This window comes from Centruroides vittatus, unplaced genomic scaffold (assembly GCF_030686945.1).
Source record: "Centruroides vittatus isolate TY-2023 unplaced genomic scaffold, ASM3068694v2 contig_2429, whole genome shotgun sequence".
Classification (NCBI taxonomy): domain Eukaryota; kingdom Metazoa; phylum Arthropoda; class Arachnida; order Scorpiones; family Buthidae; genus Centruroides; species Centruroides vittatus.
In genome coordinates, this window is record NW_027121529.1 from 43,625 (window position 1) to 60,191 (window position 16,567).

The 16,567-nt window shown below is 27.8% G+C and overlaps 1 protein-coding gene across 1 annotated transcript in view; it reads right to left on the reverse strand.

The window, feature by feature from the left end:
- Positions 1 to 16,567, reverse strand: part of LOC136971269 (BSD domain-containing protein 1-like) — a 36,847-nt gene that overhangs the window by 3,931 nt on the left and 16,349 nt on the right. Inside the window, exons 3-7 of the mRNA XM_067265729.1 lie at positions 14,071 to 14,187; positions 11,971 to 12,126; positions 8,720 to 8,890; positions 7,702 to 7,846; positions 1,299 to 1,796 (exon numbers count right to left, since the gene is read on the reverse strand). Coding sequence (XP_067121830.1) covers positions 1,299 to 1,796; positions 7,702 to 7,846; positions 8,720 to 8,890; positions 11,971 to 12,126; positions 14,071 to 14,187 — 1,087 coding nt within the window. The remainder of the gene's footprint in view (positions 1 to 1,298; positions 1,797 to 7,701; positions 7,847 to 8,719; positions 8,891 to 11,970; positions 12,127 to 14,070; positions 14,188 to 16,567) is intronic.

A 16,567-nucleotide genomic window follows, 5' to 3' on the forward strand; every position in this document is an offset into this window, starting at 1 on the left:
TATTTCTGTAAATAAATTTTCCCATTGAAACAAAAAGTAGTTGTGCTCTGTGATAAAGATCAGTGCATCAAGTATATCCAATATCTGTTGAGCACTAAAGCCCTTCTTAAGAAGTAGAGAATTGACAAGTGTTCGATGCCTACATCCTCAAAGTAGACACCGAAGGGTACAAGGATACCATGTCCAGTTTGTAGACATGTATGCACTAGTTTGTACCACACCACTGCCTGAAATAATGGTGAATTTAGCAACCAAGGACAAGGGAATAACATAAGGGGAGTCTGGAATGAGTGTATAGAAAAATTTAGCTAGTGCCTTTTCTAAAAAATGGGTAGGATAGAAATGTCTTGTTTACACTCGGTCACATTACAGCCAACCTGCCTTACATGTTTTTGGCTCAAAGAACAACCTGGGGCATGCAACATTGGAGGGGGGATCAAGACACCCAATTAGGACCAATATCAGAGTTATGATTAAAATAAAAAACTGTTATTGCTGCACTCAGTATGTTTTTACTTCCTTTTAATAATTTAATTACTAAAAAATCACTCATTCCTGATAAATGGTATAGCTACAAGTTCTCATATTGCTAGGAGAGTTCAAATCTGCCCAAAACTAAGATTTTTCTTGATAATTTGAATTGAAGATCACTTTTACTAAACACAGAAAATACAATTAAGTCTAAATCATAGATTTAAAATATATTCTTTATTTCAATTTATTTGTGATGGCCAACCTATTATGAAGATCAGATTTTCAAACAAATGTTTTTAACATTAGTCTTAGATAATCAACTAATTGAAATTATCATTTGATCATAAATAATAATAATAGCAATTTATATTTAAAAATGAAGAATATTCTACATGAGAACTGATTAAAGAAACTTTACAGAATACATAACTGCACAGCACACCAGGATGAATATAAGACTCACATCAACATAACTCAAGACATAATTCACACTGGTTAATGGTTGATGTGTCTTATTTTATTTTACAGAATATTGAAATTATAATATAGTAAATTTGTATGATATACACTATTGTTGGTGCTATTATTAAAACTTGATTTAGACTTGATTGTATTGCCTATACTTAGTAGAATGGTATTTCATGAAAACAGATTCAATAAAATATCAGTTTAAATATATTCTTGGAAAAAATAATACAGAAAAATAATTTTTATATACACATTTTTGATTTAGAAGAAATATTGAAAAACTGAAGCATATTTGTTTACAGATATTTTAATTAGATTTTTTTCTTGTATAAAAAAATTAATATTTATATTTTTACCCTTTAAAGCAGTATCACTGGAAGCTGGAGAGATAGTATTCTTGTCTCCAATTACTACCATATCTCCTTTTTCTCTACTTATTATCTCTCTTAAAGATAATTCTGTTTTATCTGATTCAGTAGCTACTGTTGATGAAGTAGAAACATTTTGTAATTCACCCAAAGACTGTACCAAATATATACTGTCTGATAATATTTTTTGTGAATTATCTTCTCCCTGAGATTGAAACAATTCCTTTGATAAAGCAGATTTTTCACTAATTTTCAAATCATGTTCCGTTTCAATTTTTAAAGACTCTTTATCCTGAACAGAACAAGTTTCATTATATAGTTCACTTGGAGAATTATTTGATTTTTTAATTGCTGTTTCATTGTCAATAATAAATGATGAATTATCAAGTAGTTCGGAACTTTCACCTTTATTTGGATGTTTAAACTTTTCACTGTTTACATGAATCATACTGGAAGAATTTGTAGCAATTTCTGAAAATTCATCATCTAAAAAACAAATGAGATGTTAATATTGATAAAGTGACTTTCAATTAAATTTTATATTTATTTAATATTGATAAACTGTTTAAAAAATTTGTTGCAATTTCATCTATTCTAAGTTTCAATATGTTAAACTAAGAAAATAAAATAAAATAAAAAATGAAACAAAGTCAAATAATGACAGATGTAAATTATGCATACATTATTACAGTATTATATAACTGCTGAAAAAAACTATATAAAGTTTAATATTAAAAAACAGTATCACACAGTAAATAAATAAAATGTCCATAACACACTAGGACATTGTGCAACTTTGTCATATCATGACAGAATTGAAACGGAGCTGGAAGGAAACTTTGCATTTGCTGCCACAAAAGAGGCTATCCTCATACCTGCAGGCCACGGGAGACACGTTCTTTGCACTGGCCAGGTACGGAAAGACGATCCAAGAACAAAGCAATCACCATCAATTGCTTTGTTCTTGTTTTGTTCATTTTTTGCACCTGTTTTCAGTTAAGCACTTGTAATACTGTTTTTATTTTTGATCCCTAAACCTAAATTCCATTAGGTGCACTCGTCACATCAGAGAGCATGGACATTATCACTGTAATACCTTTGTATAACAAAAACGAAGTCATGGACTCCTATTTTTACTTTCCTGGCACTATTACATATAACAAAGGAAAAGTATGGTAATCAGTCAAAAAATAACCTCTCTTAAGATTTTTACATTTTGGACTTAAGGAACCTTGAAACATTCAGAAATGCAAAACATTCAAAGTTTTTTCTCTGTGTATGGATATTAATGTGTGTGGCATGATTTTTGTTTACTCTGTTCAAAGCTTAATAACTCCTGTGCTTTCAAAAATTTCTTTAACTTCGCAGGAAGGTTTGTGTATTAGAGAGATTCATGCTCAGAGGCATAGCTACCATGGAACAGTTGGAGCAAACTGCTACAGGTACATAAATCATGAGTGTGCCAAGTTAGAAAGGGTGAAATAAAAACCTGTAAAAACATTTATAAAAAAATTTTTAGATTTAATAATTAATCAATTAACTATTAGATTTGAATCCATTCAAAAATTATGTACACTTTTTAAGGGCTCATCAACTACATATCTTGTCGTGTCAACTGATAAAAATATTCTGGAAGTATCAGAATTGTTACAGTAGGCATATCCCTCTGACATTTCACCTGAACTACTTTGATTTAAAATGTATTTTTATACTGAGGTAAAAGAAATTACTTCTATATGTGAAGTTGCTGAACTATTTTTAATTCCCACTGCAACCTCAAGTAGCTTTTCTGGCATTATTGCAGCATGCCTCATTTTTTTTTAACTTTACAGGCAATGACAGTGACAGCAGAACAAAGTTTTTCAAAACTAAAATTAACGAAAACTTATTTAAGAAGCAGCATGTCACAACACCGTCTTAGCTCTGGCTACTATATCAATTGAAAAAAAAAACAATAGCTTGTCAACTTGATCTGGAGAAAGTAATTAACCAATTTGCAAATGAAAAAGCAGGAAAACAACTTTGGTTTTTTTATGTATTATTATGTATTTGTTATGAAACTAAACTTGCATACATTTTGTCAATACACTTTATATAATATGTAGTAAATATTATTAGGTACTCTGTACTTAAAGAATTACATTTTGTTTTATTATTATTTTTGTATTTATTAAATTGAATATCTTATTGCTGAAATGCCTTTAATCTCAAATAAATTGTTATTAAGTATAATTTCATAAGTATAATTAAGTATAATTTTTGTTAAATCAGAATAATTAGATATACGTTTTTAAATTAAATGTTCAAAATAAATTTTGTGAGACCTCTTCTGAGAAACAAGAGGGCATACCGATTCTACTTGCTCCAGGGTGCTGAATATGTAGCTACACCACTGTTCATGCTATTAAATTTTGCTGGTTTAAGGTTGATAGGGTGGGAAGATAAAGAGTCATATCTCGAGTAGGGTCAAACTTAATGATGATTTTACTCATTATTAGCATTATAATTGTTCTTAAACCCAACCTTACCTTCAAAGTTAAGCTTTTTGCCATTTTATAATAATTAAAAATGTAAACAATTTTTTAAAATGAAATACCATAACAGATAGTGCCATGAGAATTTTAAATGTTGCCAGGAAAGTTAAGCAATTTGTTGCTTGATTTTTTATATTTAAATGGACCAGCATTGCATTTTTGGATTCCTCGTCTCAATTAATGGAAAATGGCACAGTTTTATCAAAATCGATCCATTAAATTTTGAGAACAAACTCAATTGTGTAAGCCCATATAAGATGTGCTAGTGACTGTGAAACATTGCAAAAGTGACAAAAGTCATCAATTCATACAATATTGCTTTGTTGCATGCACTCGTGAAATGACCTTCTATCTTGAAAACAAAGTCATGGACTCCCATTTTTTACTGCAGTTTTAGATTCTACATTACACTTAATGGAAAATGGATAAGTTTAATCAAAATCTATCAATCAGATTTTGAGAACAAACACAATACTATAAGCCTCATAGAAGCAGCTTTGCTAATGGTCTGCTTCAAATATGTTTTATATATTTTAAATTTAATTTCTTTTAATATGACAATAGAAATTTAGGAATGTAACAAACCACCAAAACTGTTGTTGCTAGTGGTAAAACATATTAAAATTATTAGATTTTTAAAATTTGTGCTGAAAAAAATAGATATTTTGTATTTGTTTGTGTTATACAAACAAGCAAACATTCTGCAAAAGCAGATAAAAATGTTTGTTTTTCTTTCACAATGTTGAGAATGCATGTTCTTTGTATTCATTCAAAGTTTTGCCATTCCAGAGCTAATACTTTCTGAATTAGATAGAAACATTGTAAGAGGATAAATTGAGAATGTGTTTGAAAGACAAAATATTAAAGATTTTAATTGAAATTGATTTGCATTGACATACCAAGTATTAAAATTGTATTGTTCTTAATAACACAATTTTAACAATTATTCTGAAGTCTTCTTCACAATAATAATTTGTCTCTGATACTTCATGCAACAAATCATCACAAAGCTCATCATCTTGCTGTGGTTCATTATAATCAATATCTAAACTTTGGTAGGTGGTAAGTTTCTGCAGTTTCTTATACATGATTTTTCAGAATCTCAAGCATTTTTTACTATTTAAATTTTCTTTGTGTAACAGTAGAAACTTTATAGTACTTTTCAAATTTTGCTAGCAATATTTGTGCAGTTTAATAAATTTATCTTTATCCCACAGATACTCTGATAATGAATACATCTGCAGTAGGGAAAATGTAGTGTTACTTTCTATTCAGTGCCATATATTCAGGGTGTAATTTATCATGTGATCATGCTTCTGAATATGTGTTTGCCACTAACATCCTAGTATTACACTTTTCATATCAGGTTTTTTGTGTTAAAATTCTGCTTGAGTTGTAAGAATTTTCATATTGGAATATTTCATCCTGCTGAATGTGACAGTAATATACAGATTATCATTTCTATCTGCCCCAACAATATGTTTGCTTGTAATTTATACTTTAAATAGCAGTAAACTCAAAATATTATTATATATGATTGCTTTTTTGTTATATTATATCCATTTAGATTAAATTACAGTTAGTATCATCCTCCATATTAAATTGTTATTATTTTGTATATTTAGTCCTACCAAATCATTATCGAAGACTATGAGTTTAATGAAAAGAGAAATCTTTAGAATGATATAAACAACAAAATCAATAATATACAAGCAATAAGATATCAAATAGAAGAAAAATGATATTTAAAATTTTTGTCTGTTTTAACCTTTTTTATCTTGTTCTGAAATTTATTATCAAAAGCTTAAGTAAAAGTCATAAAAGTCTAAAAATAACATACATAACAGTTGTAATAAGAGACTGAAAACAATGAAATGAAGGAATATCCAATAATACTATTATAAAATAATTTGAAATGGATAACATTATTCAATACTGATATTAAGCAAAACAAAACAAAACAAAAATTGAGTTCAACATATACTGTGTTTTCTCAATCTTAATGCACATCTTTTTTAGACTTTCCCGATCTTTGGAGTTCAGAAAAGTCTAACTTGAGTGTGCATTTGAATTGGGCATAAAGTTGATTTAATATAGCCTCTTTTGATTTGTTTACTCCTCATTCATCTTGACAATTCACATCCTTGTTACACATCCCACCCATTATTCTGTTTTAATTTTGGTTTTGGTTTTGAATGATTTGGAGGTCCTTTGAACTACAGCAAGCCGAGAACTACATCCAGTGGATGGAAGTCCTATGAAGCTACGTTTAAGCAGAGATCTAATAAGCTAACTTTAATCTTCTATGCAGAACTTATACCCTGATGTTTCAGTGTGTTATTATATCTAAAAAATTTCATGCTTGTATATATTTACTTAAAATCTCATCATTAAAATGTAGATTGTATGGTAATTTTCACTGTGATTTTTAATAACAAAACTTCTGTTCTTGATAATGAACAGAGGTTTTGTTACAGAGGTTCCTAAACAGTGACATAACCAGAAACTACAAATGGAAGCAAAATTTTTTCCAGTTTTTTATTATAAAATTCATAATAAAATCAATTACTTTTTATAATGTTATTTACAATTTTCTTTTATTGTTGCCCATTATGTTGACAACTTCACTGTTTCTTTTCTTTTCTTTGAAATTTTGACAAGTTTTTGTTTTCTTTTTAAATTTTCTTTAGGGAGAGCACTCATTTTCTTGTCCTTCCCTTAATTGCACCATTGGTCATAAATAAATCTAACTGGAAATGTGAATATTGTGAAGCACATGACATAAAATGTTTTTCAAATGCATTAATTGCTGCTTGTATACATTAGTAGCCCATAACTGCATGTCTGGTGATATACAGTGAACACTAAATTTTCAAACTAACTTTTTCAAGTTTTCAAAATCAACTATGCACTAGATTTGATGGCATATTAAAATTTAAAAATGCGGTATTTTCAAAAAAATGATGTTTTGAAATACATATCAAAATACATGTTTTGATTTGTAAGATGTTGATTAATTGATTGATTGGTGCTAATTAAAAGTTTTTCTTCTGAATAATTGTAATTTTATAAATTGTACTAATAATTAAGTGTATTGTTGTAAATACTGAAGTTTAAATTTGTAATATTTATGTTTTAAACTAATTATTGTTTTTGAAGTTATAATTTTTGATTTGTAAAAGTTTGTAGTTTAATAAAATTTTTCATATTTTACAAACACTGGTGCAAGGGTTGCTTCTTTGACATTTTGAACCTTGCAAGTTGAATGCTTACGATTTCCTGTGACAAATCAATAATATGTGATTTGAACTTTCCTGCATCTGAGATTTTTTTAATTTTAAGTTAGTTTTGAATTTTCAATAAAGTTATAAAAGTATTAACTGGAATCTTTAATAAATTAAGTTATAATTTATATGCTATTCATGTTTATTTTAAATCAAATGTGTAAATCAAATGTCATAAACTATATTTTCAATGATGCATTTACTATTATTATTATACACATATTGGAAATTACTACTACTGAAATGGAATAGTCAATGTCTTTATACATTAATTTCTTTGCTTGCATTAAATTAATTTTTACTTTTATTTTTTACAATGGCCTATTTTCTTTGAAACATTAACATTAGCAATTTGTCAGTCATATCTGATTTAAAATGATGATGTACTTGCATTATAAAAATTGTAAAAATAGGATCATTCTTTCTGAAAGATAAGATATGCATTTTGTATCATATGGATATTAACAGCATCAATTACATAATCAAACTGTGACAAATTTTAAGAAAAATACTTTATACTTAATAAAATGCACATACATACAATATATATTTATATAAAATTTAGCTACAAACCATCATCCCAAATAGTTTCTTCTTTAGGAATTTCAATTTCAGCTCTTTTCATTAGTTCAGCTCTTTTAGCTTCTGTTTGCTTTAAAAGATGTACTCTATAATAGTATCGTTGCCAAAACTCTACATGAGAAACTGCTGCAGGAACCTTTAAATAAAGAATTTAAACAGAATTCTAAATAATTTCATCAATTTTTCCATTAATAATTCAATGCTCTATATATTAGTATATAATTAATTATTATTTATTCAATGTATACAATATGGATTGTACAAAATTTGGATTACATGTCTGAGTAAAACCACTGAACACCAGTAGTCAGTCATGGGTTTGCGCATGGCCAACAGACTGGCTATGTGGAGTTTTCTGGGTTTTCTTCATATTAGTAACTCCTAAATAGGGGCCACCTTTACATAGAAGTCTTTCCAGGACACATCCTCATTGGCAGATCACTCACATGTCGCATTGCTGTAACCAAATAAACCAAACCAATTCTAATAATTTTTCTATAAATGCAATATATACAAGGATATTTTTACTACCACAAAACTTGGACACCCCATCCCCTCCCAATTTCTTCTCATCTTATTAACTGATAAACCCATTGCTCCAAGCTTCTTTCACCGATACTGCTTAAAGATTTTCTAACATTCGGACAAATTAATGTACATGCAACGATTTTAAGGCACAACGTAGAGCTCGTTTTTTCCTTCCAGCTCTCTCTAATTAAATATAATCTATTAAATATATCTATTTTTAAATTCATTTTTTTATTTGGAAATTTGATTAAAATTATTCTTTCAATGTAATATAAACAATTTACAATCTATAATTCAAAAATTTGATTTTTAAGATTTGCAATATGTAAAAAGAATATTAGTCTTATTACTTTAAAAAATTTAACACAAATATTATAAGAAATATAAAATAAATATAAAAATATAAACATAATTTTGAAAATTTATAAAGGTGCATGTGATTTATCTAAAAGTTTGTAATATAGAAAATCTTAATACTTACTAATTTGGCATATAATGCTCGAACTTCTCTATATTCTACCATGATATCAGATATTTCTTGTTGATAGGAATCAAGATCAAATGATTCCAGCCAAGCTTCATACACTTCAGGTGGTCCTTCAGGTTCATGACAGTATGTATTTGGATCAACTCGAATTGCATGTAGTTGTGTCTACAAAAAATATTTGTACAAAATTCAATATTTTCTATTATAGAATAATCTATTTTGATTTAATTAATTTTGAGATTTTTAATAAAATTTTCAACAAGCTAACTACATAATTTAATTACTAAAAGTCTGAAGGTAGTCAGCCATTTGACTAACATAAATTAAATTCACAAATATTTGTTTCTTATTTCAATTTGCATTAAAAAAATCTTGCAATATGTTGAATAACTTTCTTGCTGTTATGAGATTTTATTTAAAAAATAACTTTTATATTATTAATTATTAGAAAATAGCAAAAAGCTTAATTTTAAGGATAGTGATGAGTTTCATAAAAAAACTAAATGCTAATAATGAGTAAAATCTTCATTAAATCCAATCTCTCTGAAGATATAACATGTCCTTTCTATCTCTACACTCCAACCTTTAACCACCAAAATTTAATAGCATCAATGCCTCGTATATACAAGTTACCAGGCCAAATTTCATTCCTTAATCTTTACCCCATCCTGAGATACTAAATGAAATAGATGCCAGCACGTGCACACACCCATGAAATTATTTCCATTTTTTTTTTTTACTTTATTGGGTTCAGGAGTCTGAAATCATGAAGATTTGCAAAAAACCTGGAGGATCAAATTTGACATGATTCCAATATTTTTCCTTGTTATGTATATGTTATGGACAAAGTGATTAATATGGGCATTATGAATAATGACCAATAAAATTGGGCATTGTAATAAATTTCAATAATTTAGCAAATTGACCGGTCATTATGAATACTGCTATCACCTAGTCGGGCAAAGTGATAATAATACGTTGAGGAGTGATCATCCGACATATGCTAGCCAATCAGAACTTACATCTTAGTTGTGCATGCATATTGCATTTCGTACCAAATTTTAAATTTATGTGACCAGTAGCTAATCTTTCTTCTTTGACAAAAGTAACAATCATGGAGGAATCATTAAGTGATATGAATAATCGCTTCAACAACCAATTAAATGAGTTAATAGCAGAAAAAGGTGAGAACAATCAAATTTTTACAAAATTAGCATATTTGTCAATGATACAAAAAGTGAGGGTCAAAAATGAGAGTTACTTCTCAGTTACCGCAAGAATATCAGTTAATAGTACTTTGAAATAATTCACAATATATATGGGGAAGATGCTCCTAAACTTCAAATGTGTCAAATGTGGCTTAAAAAATTCTATTTAAGAAATTTTAAACTAAGAAATAAAAAACATAAAAGCCCAAAAGCTGTAGATGAAAAAATTGTAGGAATAATTTGTTAAAAAGCAATGAATAATGCATAATATATATAACCAAGCACACCCTAAATAAAGCAAAAAAAGTACTGAAAATATATGAACATAACACAAGAGCAAAAGTGAGAGATGACCTGGGTGCACAGCAGATGGTCTTTATGCTTCAAATGCATTTTATCACTGTATAAACAGTTTAAACTTTGAACTCTGAGGTAAATTTTTGTCAAATTTATCATTTGACCTTTGACATATTTAAAGTTAGAGTCATTCAAAGCACAAGGTACCACTGTATTTAGTTATTATTATTTTTTTAAATTTGTATTATATAGTTTTTATATAAATAAATTTCAAACATTTTTCTTTACATAATGTCCTGTACAGTACATTTAGATTTGTCTCATACTAACTATAAGGATGCTATGTCATTAACTATGAGATTTTATTTCTTAGTTTACAATATGAACTAAGTACAGTGGTGCCTCATATAATGTACTTAATCCGTTCCAGGTGCACGTCCGTTAAGTGAAATGTCCGTTATACGAAACGCATTTTCCCATAGAAATACATGTTAAAACATCTAATTCGTTCCGCAGCATAAAATAACCGTACTGTATCATAAAAATGAACATGGGGTGCGTTCTTTTATTCCTCTGCGTAACTCTGCGCGAGCGACATCCATTTAAAAATTCCTGCAGAATGCGTTCCTAAATTCCGGTGGGAGTGCACGCCATCGAACGGCAAAAACGGTCGCTTGTAGCAGTAGTTTACGGTGGAAAGCAACATGGCGTCCTCCATGGCTCAGATAGTTTCGTTTCCGGGTCCATTACGTGGTTTTATGAATGAGAATTTAGAAATTGTGAAAGCACGAGTTAGCGCACGTGGTGATGTAAGTGTCTTTATTAATTTTTTTTCGAAGACTATTTTGAATGGTCTTTCAATAAATAATCCATTTTATGGTTAAATTTTACAATTGGGACCCTTCTTTTGCCTTTTAAAGTTCATATTTTAGAATTATAGATTCCTCCATCACCATACTATCGATAGTGCGGGCGCCGCCATCTTTCTTTCACCGTCGTTTCTAAATGCCTACAAACAGCCGCTCACTCCAGTAGTAGCGGAGACGCATTAAAGAATGCACCCATGGAGCAGTCACCAATTATGCCGGAAAGTCCGTTGTTCACAGCCAGTCCGTTGCTCGAGTCACGTAACGGCCAAACAGAAAGTCTGTTGTTCGCAGCGTCCGTTATTCGAGGCGTACGTTATACGAGGCACCACTGTATTATGAAATGCTGTATTTTACGGACTATAAGACGTATGGACTATAAGACACCTTAATTTTTAAACAATTTTAAAAAAATATATACCTATAAGACACTACGGACTATAAGACGCACCTGAATTTTGGAGGCAATTTTTTGAAGAAAAAAGTGCGTCTTATAGTCCGTAAAATACGGTATTCATATTTATGTTACATTGTGAATGTTACATTATTTTAATAGCAAATCAAATATAAAAAGTTACTGATGTGAACTAATTTCTCATAGTATTATTTATGCTATCATAGTGGATATATGCCCATCTGATGAGGGTTCTGAATGTTGAAAGTTTATACAAGAATGGATCATCTGAGCTAGATATAATGTATAATGTGTAAGAGATTTTCAGTGTTCAGAACCCTCATTAGATGGGCTGTGAAAAAATTTACTATAATAAAATGTCAATAATCTATATAAAATTACCAGCTCAAATACTTAAATGAAACATATCTGAAAGATAAATGTAAAAATAATGTACCATATACATGATTATATACTTACTTCCCACCTATCTAAAAGTACTGGTTGTGAATTTCGTATCATGAATACTTCGTCATTTTCTATTTCTCTCATTGGTAAAAATACATCAGAAATAGTGTTGATGATAGTTGTTAGACCATGTCTTGCTTTATTAGTTACAGAATCTGGATTATCAACCTAAATAAAAGAAATTCATATTTAAAAGTTAACAATTACAGTAAAACTTCTCTAACTCAAATATTTCTTTAACTCAAAGAAAATGAAGCACTTGGTACATCTCAATGGAATAGCATAGAGATTTAATGTCTCCAACTTGAATTTCCTAGCTTGAATTTTTTCCAAGTAAAAGTTTTTCATGATCCCTGACACTTATATTACTTTCAACTTCCCCAACTCAAATTTTAATATTTATTCTATGCAAAGTGATTCTTAATTATCAGATTTCCATGAAATTTTCAGATAATTAGTTGTTTCTACTGTCCAACACCCATTTGCAGACAATGTTCCAGTCCAAAACAAGAGATCCTCTCACTTTATCTCAATAAAATGTACCTGCAAAACTGTTTGATTCCATTAGTTACATTGAACATTTTGCTGAAAGGAATTACACAAGCTGTTTAAAACAAAAAAAAAAACTATTGAAGATTCTTTATATAATGCAAGAGAGGTAAAAATACAAATCTATTCAGAATTGGCATTTTTTACTCTATTGTTCTGTAATTCAAATCGTCTGTAATTTGAAGATTTTTCCTGTCCATTGGAGTTTTGATTTAGAGAAGTTTTACTGTATATTTTAACATTTTATATAAATAAAATCTTTATTTTTTAATATTGGAATATAGTTACATAATATACAGTATATTAATATAATACCAGATAAAATAATCTTAATTTTATTGATTCAAATACTTTAATTGATCAAATATAAATAAAATCTTTAAAAAAAATAATAAAGACCAAATAATAATTAGATAGTAAGGATCATGAATCTTTTAAAAAAAATTCAGAAAAAATAATGAAAAATTATTGAAAGTTTAGACAGGATTTAAAATTATAAAATTACTTTCTTATTATTGTTGTAATTACAGATTTTATTTCCCACATTTCAAACTTCTTTTAATTAACAGAATATATTTCCAAATTGTACATATAACTTAATAGTTGATAATATACATATAAGTTTATATTATTTGATATTTTCTTAAATATATATATCAAAATTAATAAAAATAAATAAAAATAATATAATTATTTAAAACTATTTTTTATATAAATTTTATAAGCTAAATACAAAATTTTTAGCAAAATTTTTTACTATTCTATTTTGCTTATCATTATTTATGCACATAAAAAACAAAAATACAAATAATAAATGTAAATAAAGAAAATGAAAGTTGCATAAAAAACTTTTATTGCTAAATATCATTTCTAAAATTCATTTTTTTTTTCTTATGCTTTACAAATGCACTTTATACAGAATTATATGATAATAATTTGTATATATTTTTTCATTAGCAATGAAAAATCATGTTTTATTTCTAATATTGAAATATGTTGAAAATGAAACTGTTCAGAGATTAATTTATTTGAATACGAAAAATTATAACTTCCTTAAAAATCCAGAGTAACAAAATTTCTTTCAATGTAAAATAGTAAAGATTAATTTCAAATGACAACTTATCAAAACAATGGTAGTCTATAATTCAAAAGGTTTTCTTCTACTTCAAGTTATCAAGAGTCTAATATATTGCATAAATATAATTTTGTTAATGAATTAAATGAATAGAATTACAATATGTAAATATAAAAACAATTATAATTTCTTCCAAGATATATAACAATAGATTCTGATGATAAGTTTAAAGAGTAATTATTTTAAAATCAAAATATTGTATGATGTAATTGATCTCCTACAAAAACTGAATAATATTTAAAAAATTTGATGTAATGACCACATTCTGAAGGTCCCCTAAAAGTCAGTATAAAGTGAATCTAGCATATTATCAAAGCTATTATTAATATTTAAAAAAACACACAAAAAAATTATTTTTTCTCTATAAATTATTTTAAATATCACCAAATATTTTTTAACAATAAAATAATTTAATTCATTCTACTTACTCGTAATTTGTCTTTCAAAATAGCAGCAGTTGTATTAACTGCAGCAGCAGTATCTTGTTGAACAGTTTGAGAGAGTTCTGTTAAATCTCTTTTCATAAATTCTAATGCTTCAGATGACTAAAAATAAATTAGTTCAATTAAATTAATAAAGTATATCATTAATATAATATGTTATATTAATTTACTTCTATTTCTTAGCTATTAAAAAATATTTCTCATTTTTTATATTGGAAATGTATTATAATGAATTTAAAACACAATTACAAATAACTAAAAAAAATTTAGATAGTTCTAAAGATTTAGAACTAATTGCACTGGAACTAATGTTAATGTAAGTTGGAATAATGCTGAGTTGTTAAGAGAGAGAAACAATGAGTTTCCATTAAGGTTGTTTTAGAATAGATTTATATTTTAATTTTTACTAATAATGTAAGCATAGAAAGGTTATAAATAAAACTGATGCCTGCAATATGTCACAACTTTAGAATATATAAATCAATAGCTTGAATTTTCAGATATATAAAGACATTAAACACATCTTACACATTTTTCCAGCAACTAAATTTAATCAAAACAAATGTTTTCAGCCTGACATAATCCTATGTCAGGTTTTTAAATAGAGATTCTAAAATATTTTTAAAAATATAATTTATGTCAATGAATATTTTATTCCAAAAATAGAATCTCTATTTAAAAACCTGACAAAAGATTATAAATTAGGCCAAAAACATTTGTTTTAATTAAATTTAAAGTGTGTAAGGTATAAGAATAGATATGTATTATATCAACAGTGTGGTTTTCTTTATATTGCTTTAAAAATCGATTCTTTAAATATTTCTTCAAAAAAATTGATGAGACGTCATAGGTTAAATCCGAAGAAGTTAACCAATGTTTTTTGTCCGGACCACATTTCATCAGAAACAAAAACTTCTGAGTGTTATCTTCGTTATTCTTTATTCACTATGCATTTCAGGTGCAAGATGTTTTTTATGTAACTTGCACTGCTCATCAAGTGTTACATTTCTACAAATTAATATAAATACAATTGTTACAGTGATTATTATAGTAAAATTACAACTTTACAAATTACAACTATTATTACAACTTTACAAATTACAACTATTATTACAACTTCCATTATTTGGATATATTTACACAATAGTGAACTAACCTGTTTATGTTTAGACATACTGCTATGCAGTGTTGATGTTGTATCCCCTAAGGCTGGGGTGGCCAACTTTTGTGTACATAAGATATACTTTTTATCTTAAAAATGTGTTGCAATTGACCTGTTGTCACAGGGATAGTCTAAGTGGGGCAGAGAAATGTGAAATACATACTATGTTTATACACTGTGTTTCAGTACGAGGTGCACTCCCGCAAACTACGAGTAGATAAGCAAATTATATGTTCAAAACTATTTTTTATTTTTTAAATTACTTATTAAGCTTTGGAGGTATAGGCTCATAAAGAAAATAAATTTCCAGACCCAACTTTGGATATTTGCAGCTACGAGTTCATTCTGTACAGGCGGTACCTAAAAAAAATTGATTTTTGAACACTTTTTCAAGACAGATTTTTAGTAACTTAAATTATAATTTAATTTTTTTTTTAATCAATTGCAAAGTATAAGTTGTGGTACTATGTGTTCGAAAATATGATAAAGTTGTTATAAAAATGCACAGTGCAGCTGATAATTTGATTACAAGATTTCACTTTCACGATTTTTTTTGGGCCAGGAAAATTTATCATGGAAGAATGATATAAGATTTTTATACTTATTTTTTGCTAATCTATCAACAGCTTGCGGGAGTGCATCTCATACTGAAACACCCTGTATATTTACTTACGTAAAAAACAACATAATTGTTTAACAGGCCAAAAAACTCACATCCAGGGTTATTAAAACAACATGAGTAATTATTAACAATATTTATTAATTCAAATTAGCTACAGATAAAGACAGATTTAGAATTTATTTTATTACCTTAACATTAATGAGAGGACTGAGTTCACATGTCTCTAATCAAAAAATCATAATTAGATGTATATCCTGACAAAAATGATAATAATGAGTCTTCACTATGAGAATCAGTCAGGACAGAATGTTGTTTAGTATTCGTTAACTTTAAGTATGAAAATACCGATTCACACAGGTATATAAATCCAAAATAAGAATAAATATATTCGCTACATTTGGTGATATTGGGATATTTTTCTCAGTTACCGTATTTCCAAAAATCCAAAAATATAGGGGTCTGTTGCCGAAAACACTCGGTTATCAAGTAAATAGATAGGTAAGAAAAGCCACAATTCAATTTAAAACATAAAGAAAAGGTACTTACATTGTAAACAGAAGAAAAATTGAAACTCAACGTTGTCACCGTGGATAAATAATATTGATTAATAATAATAATATTGTTAATACTAAAGAAAAGAAGCTACTGTATGACAGTATCAAATATTTAAGCTAAATGGCTGTGTTTCCTACAAGTCC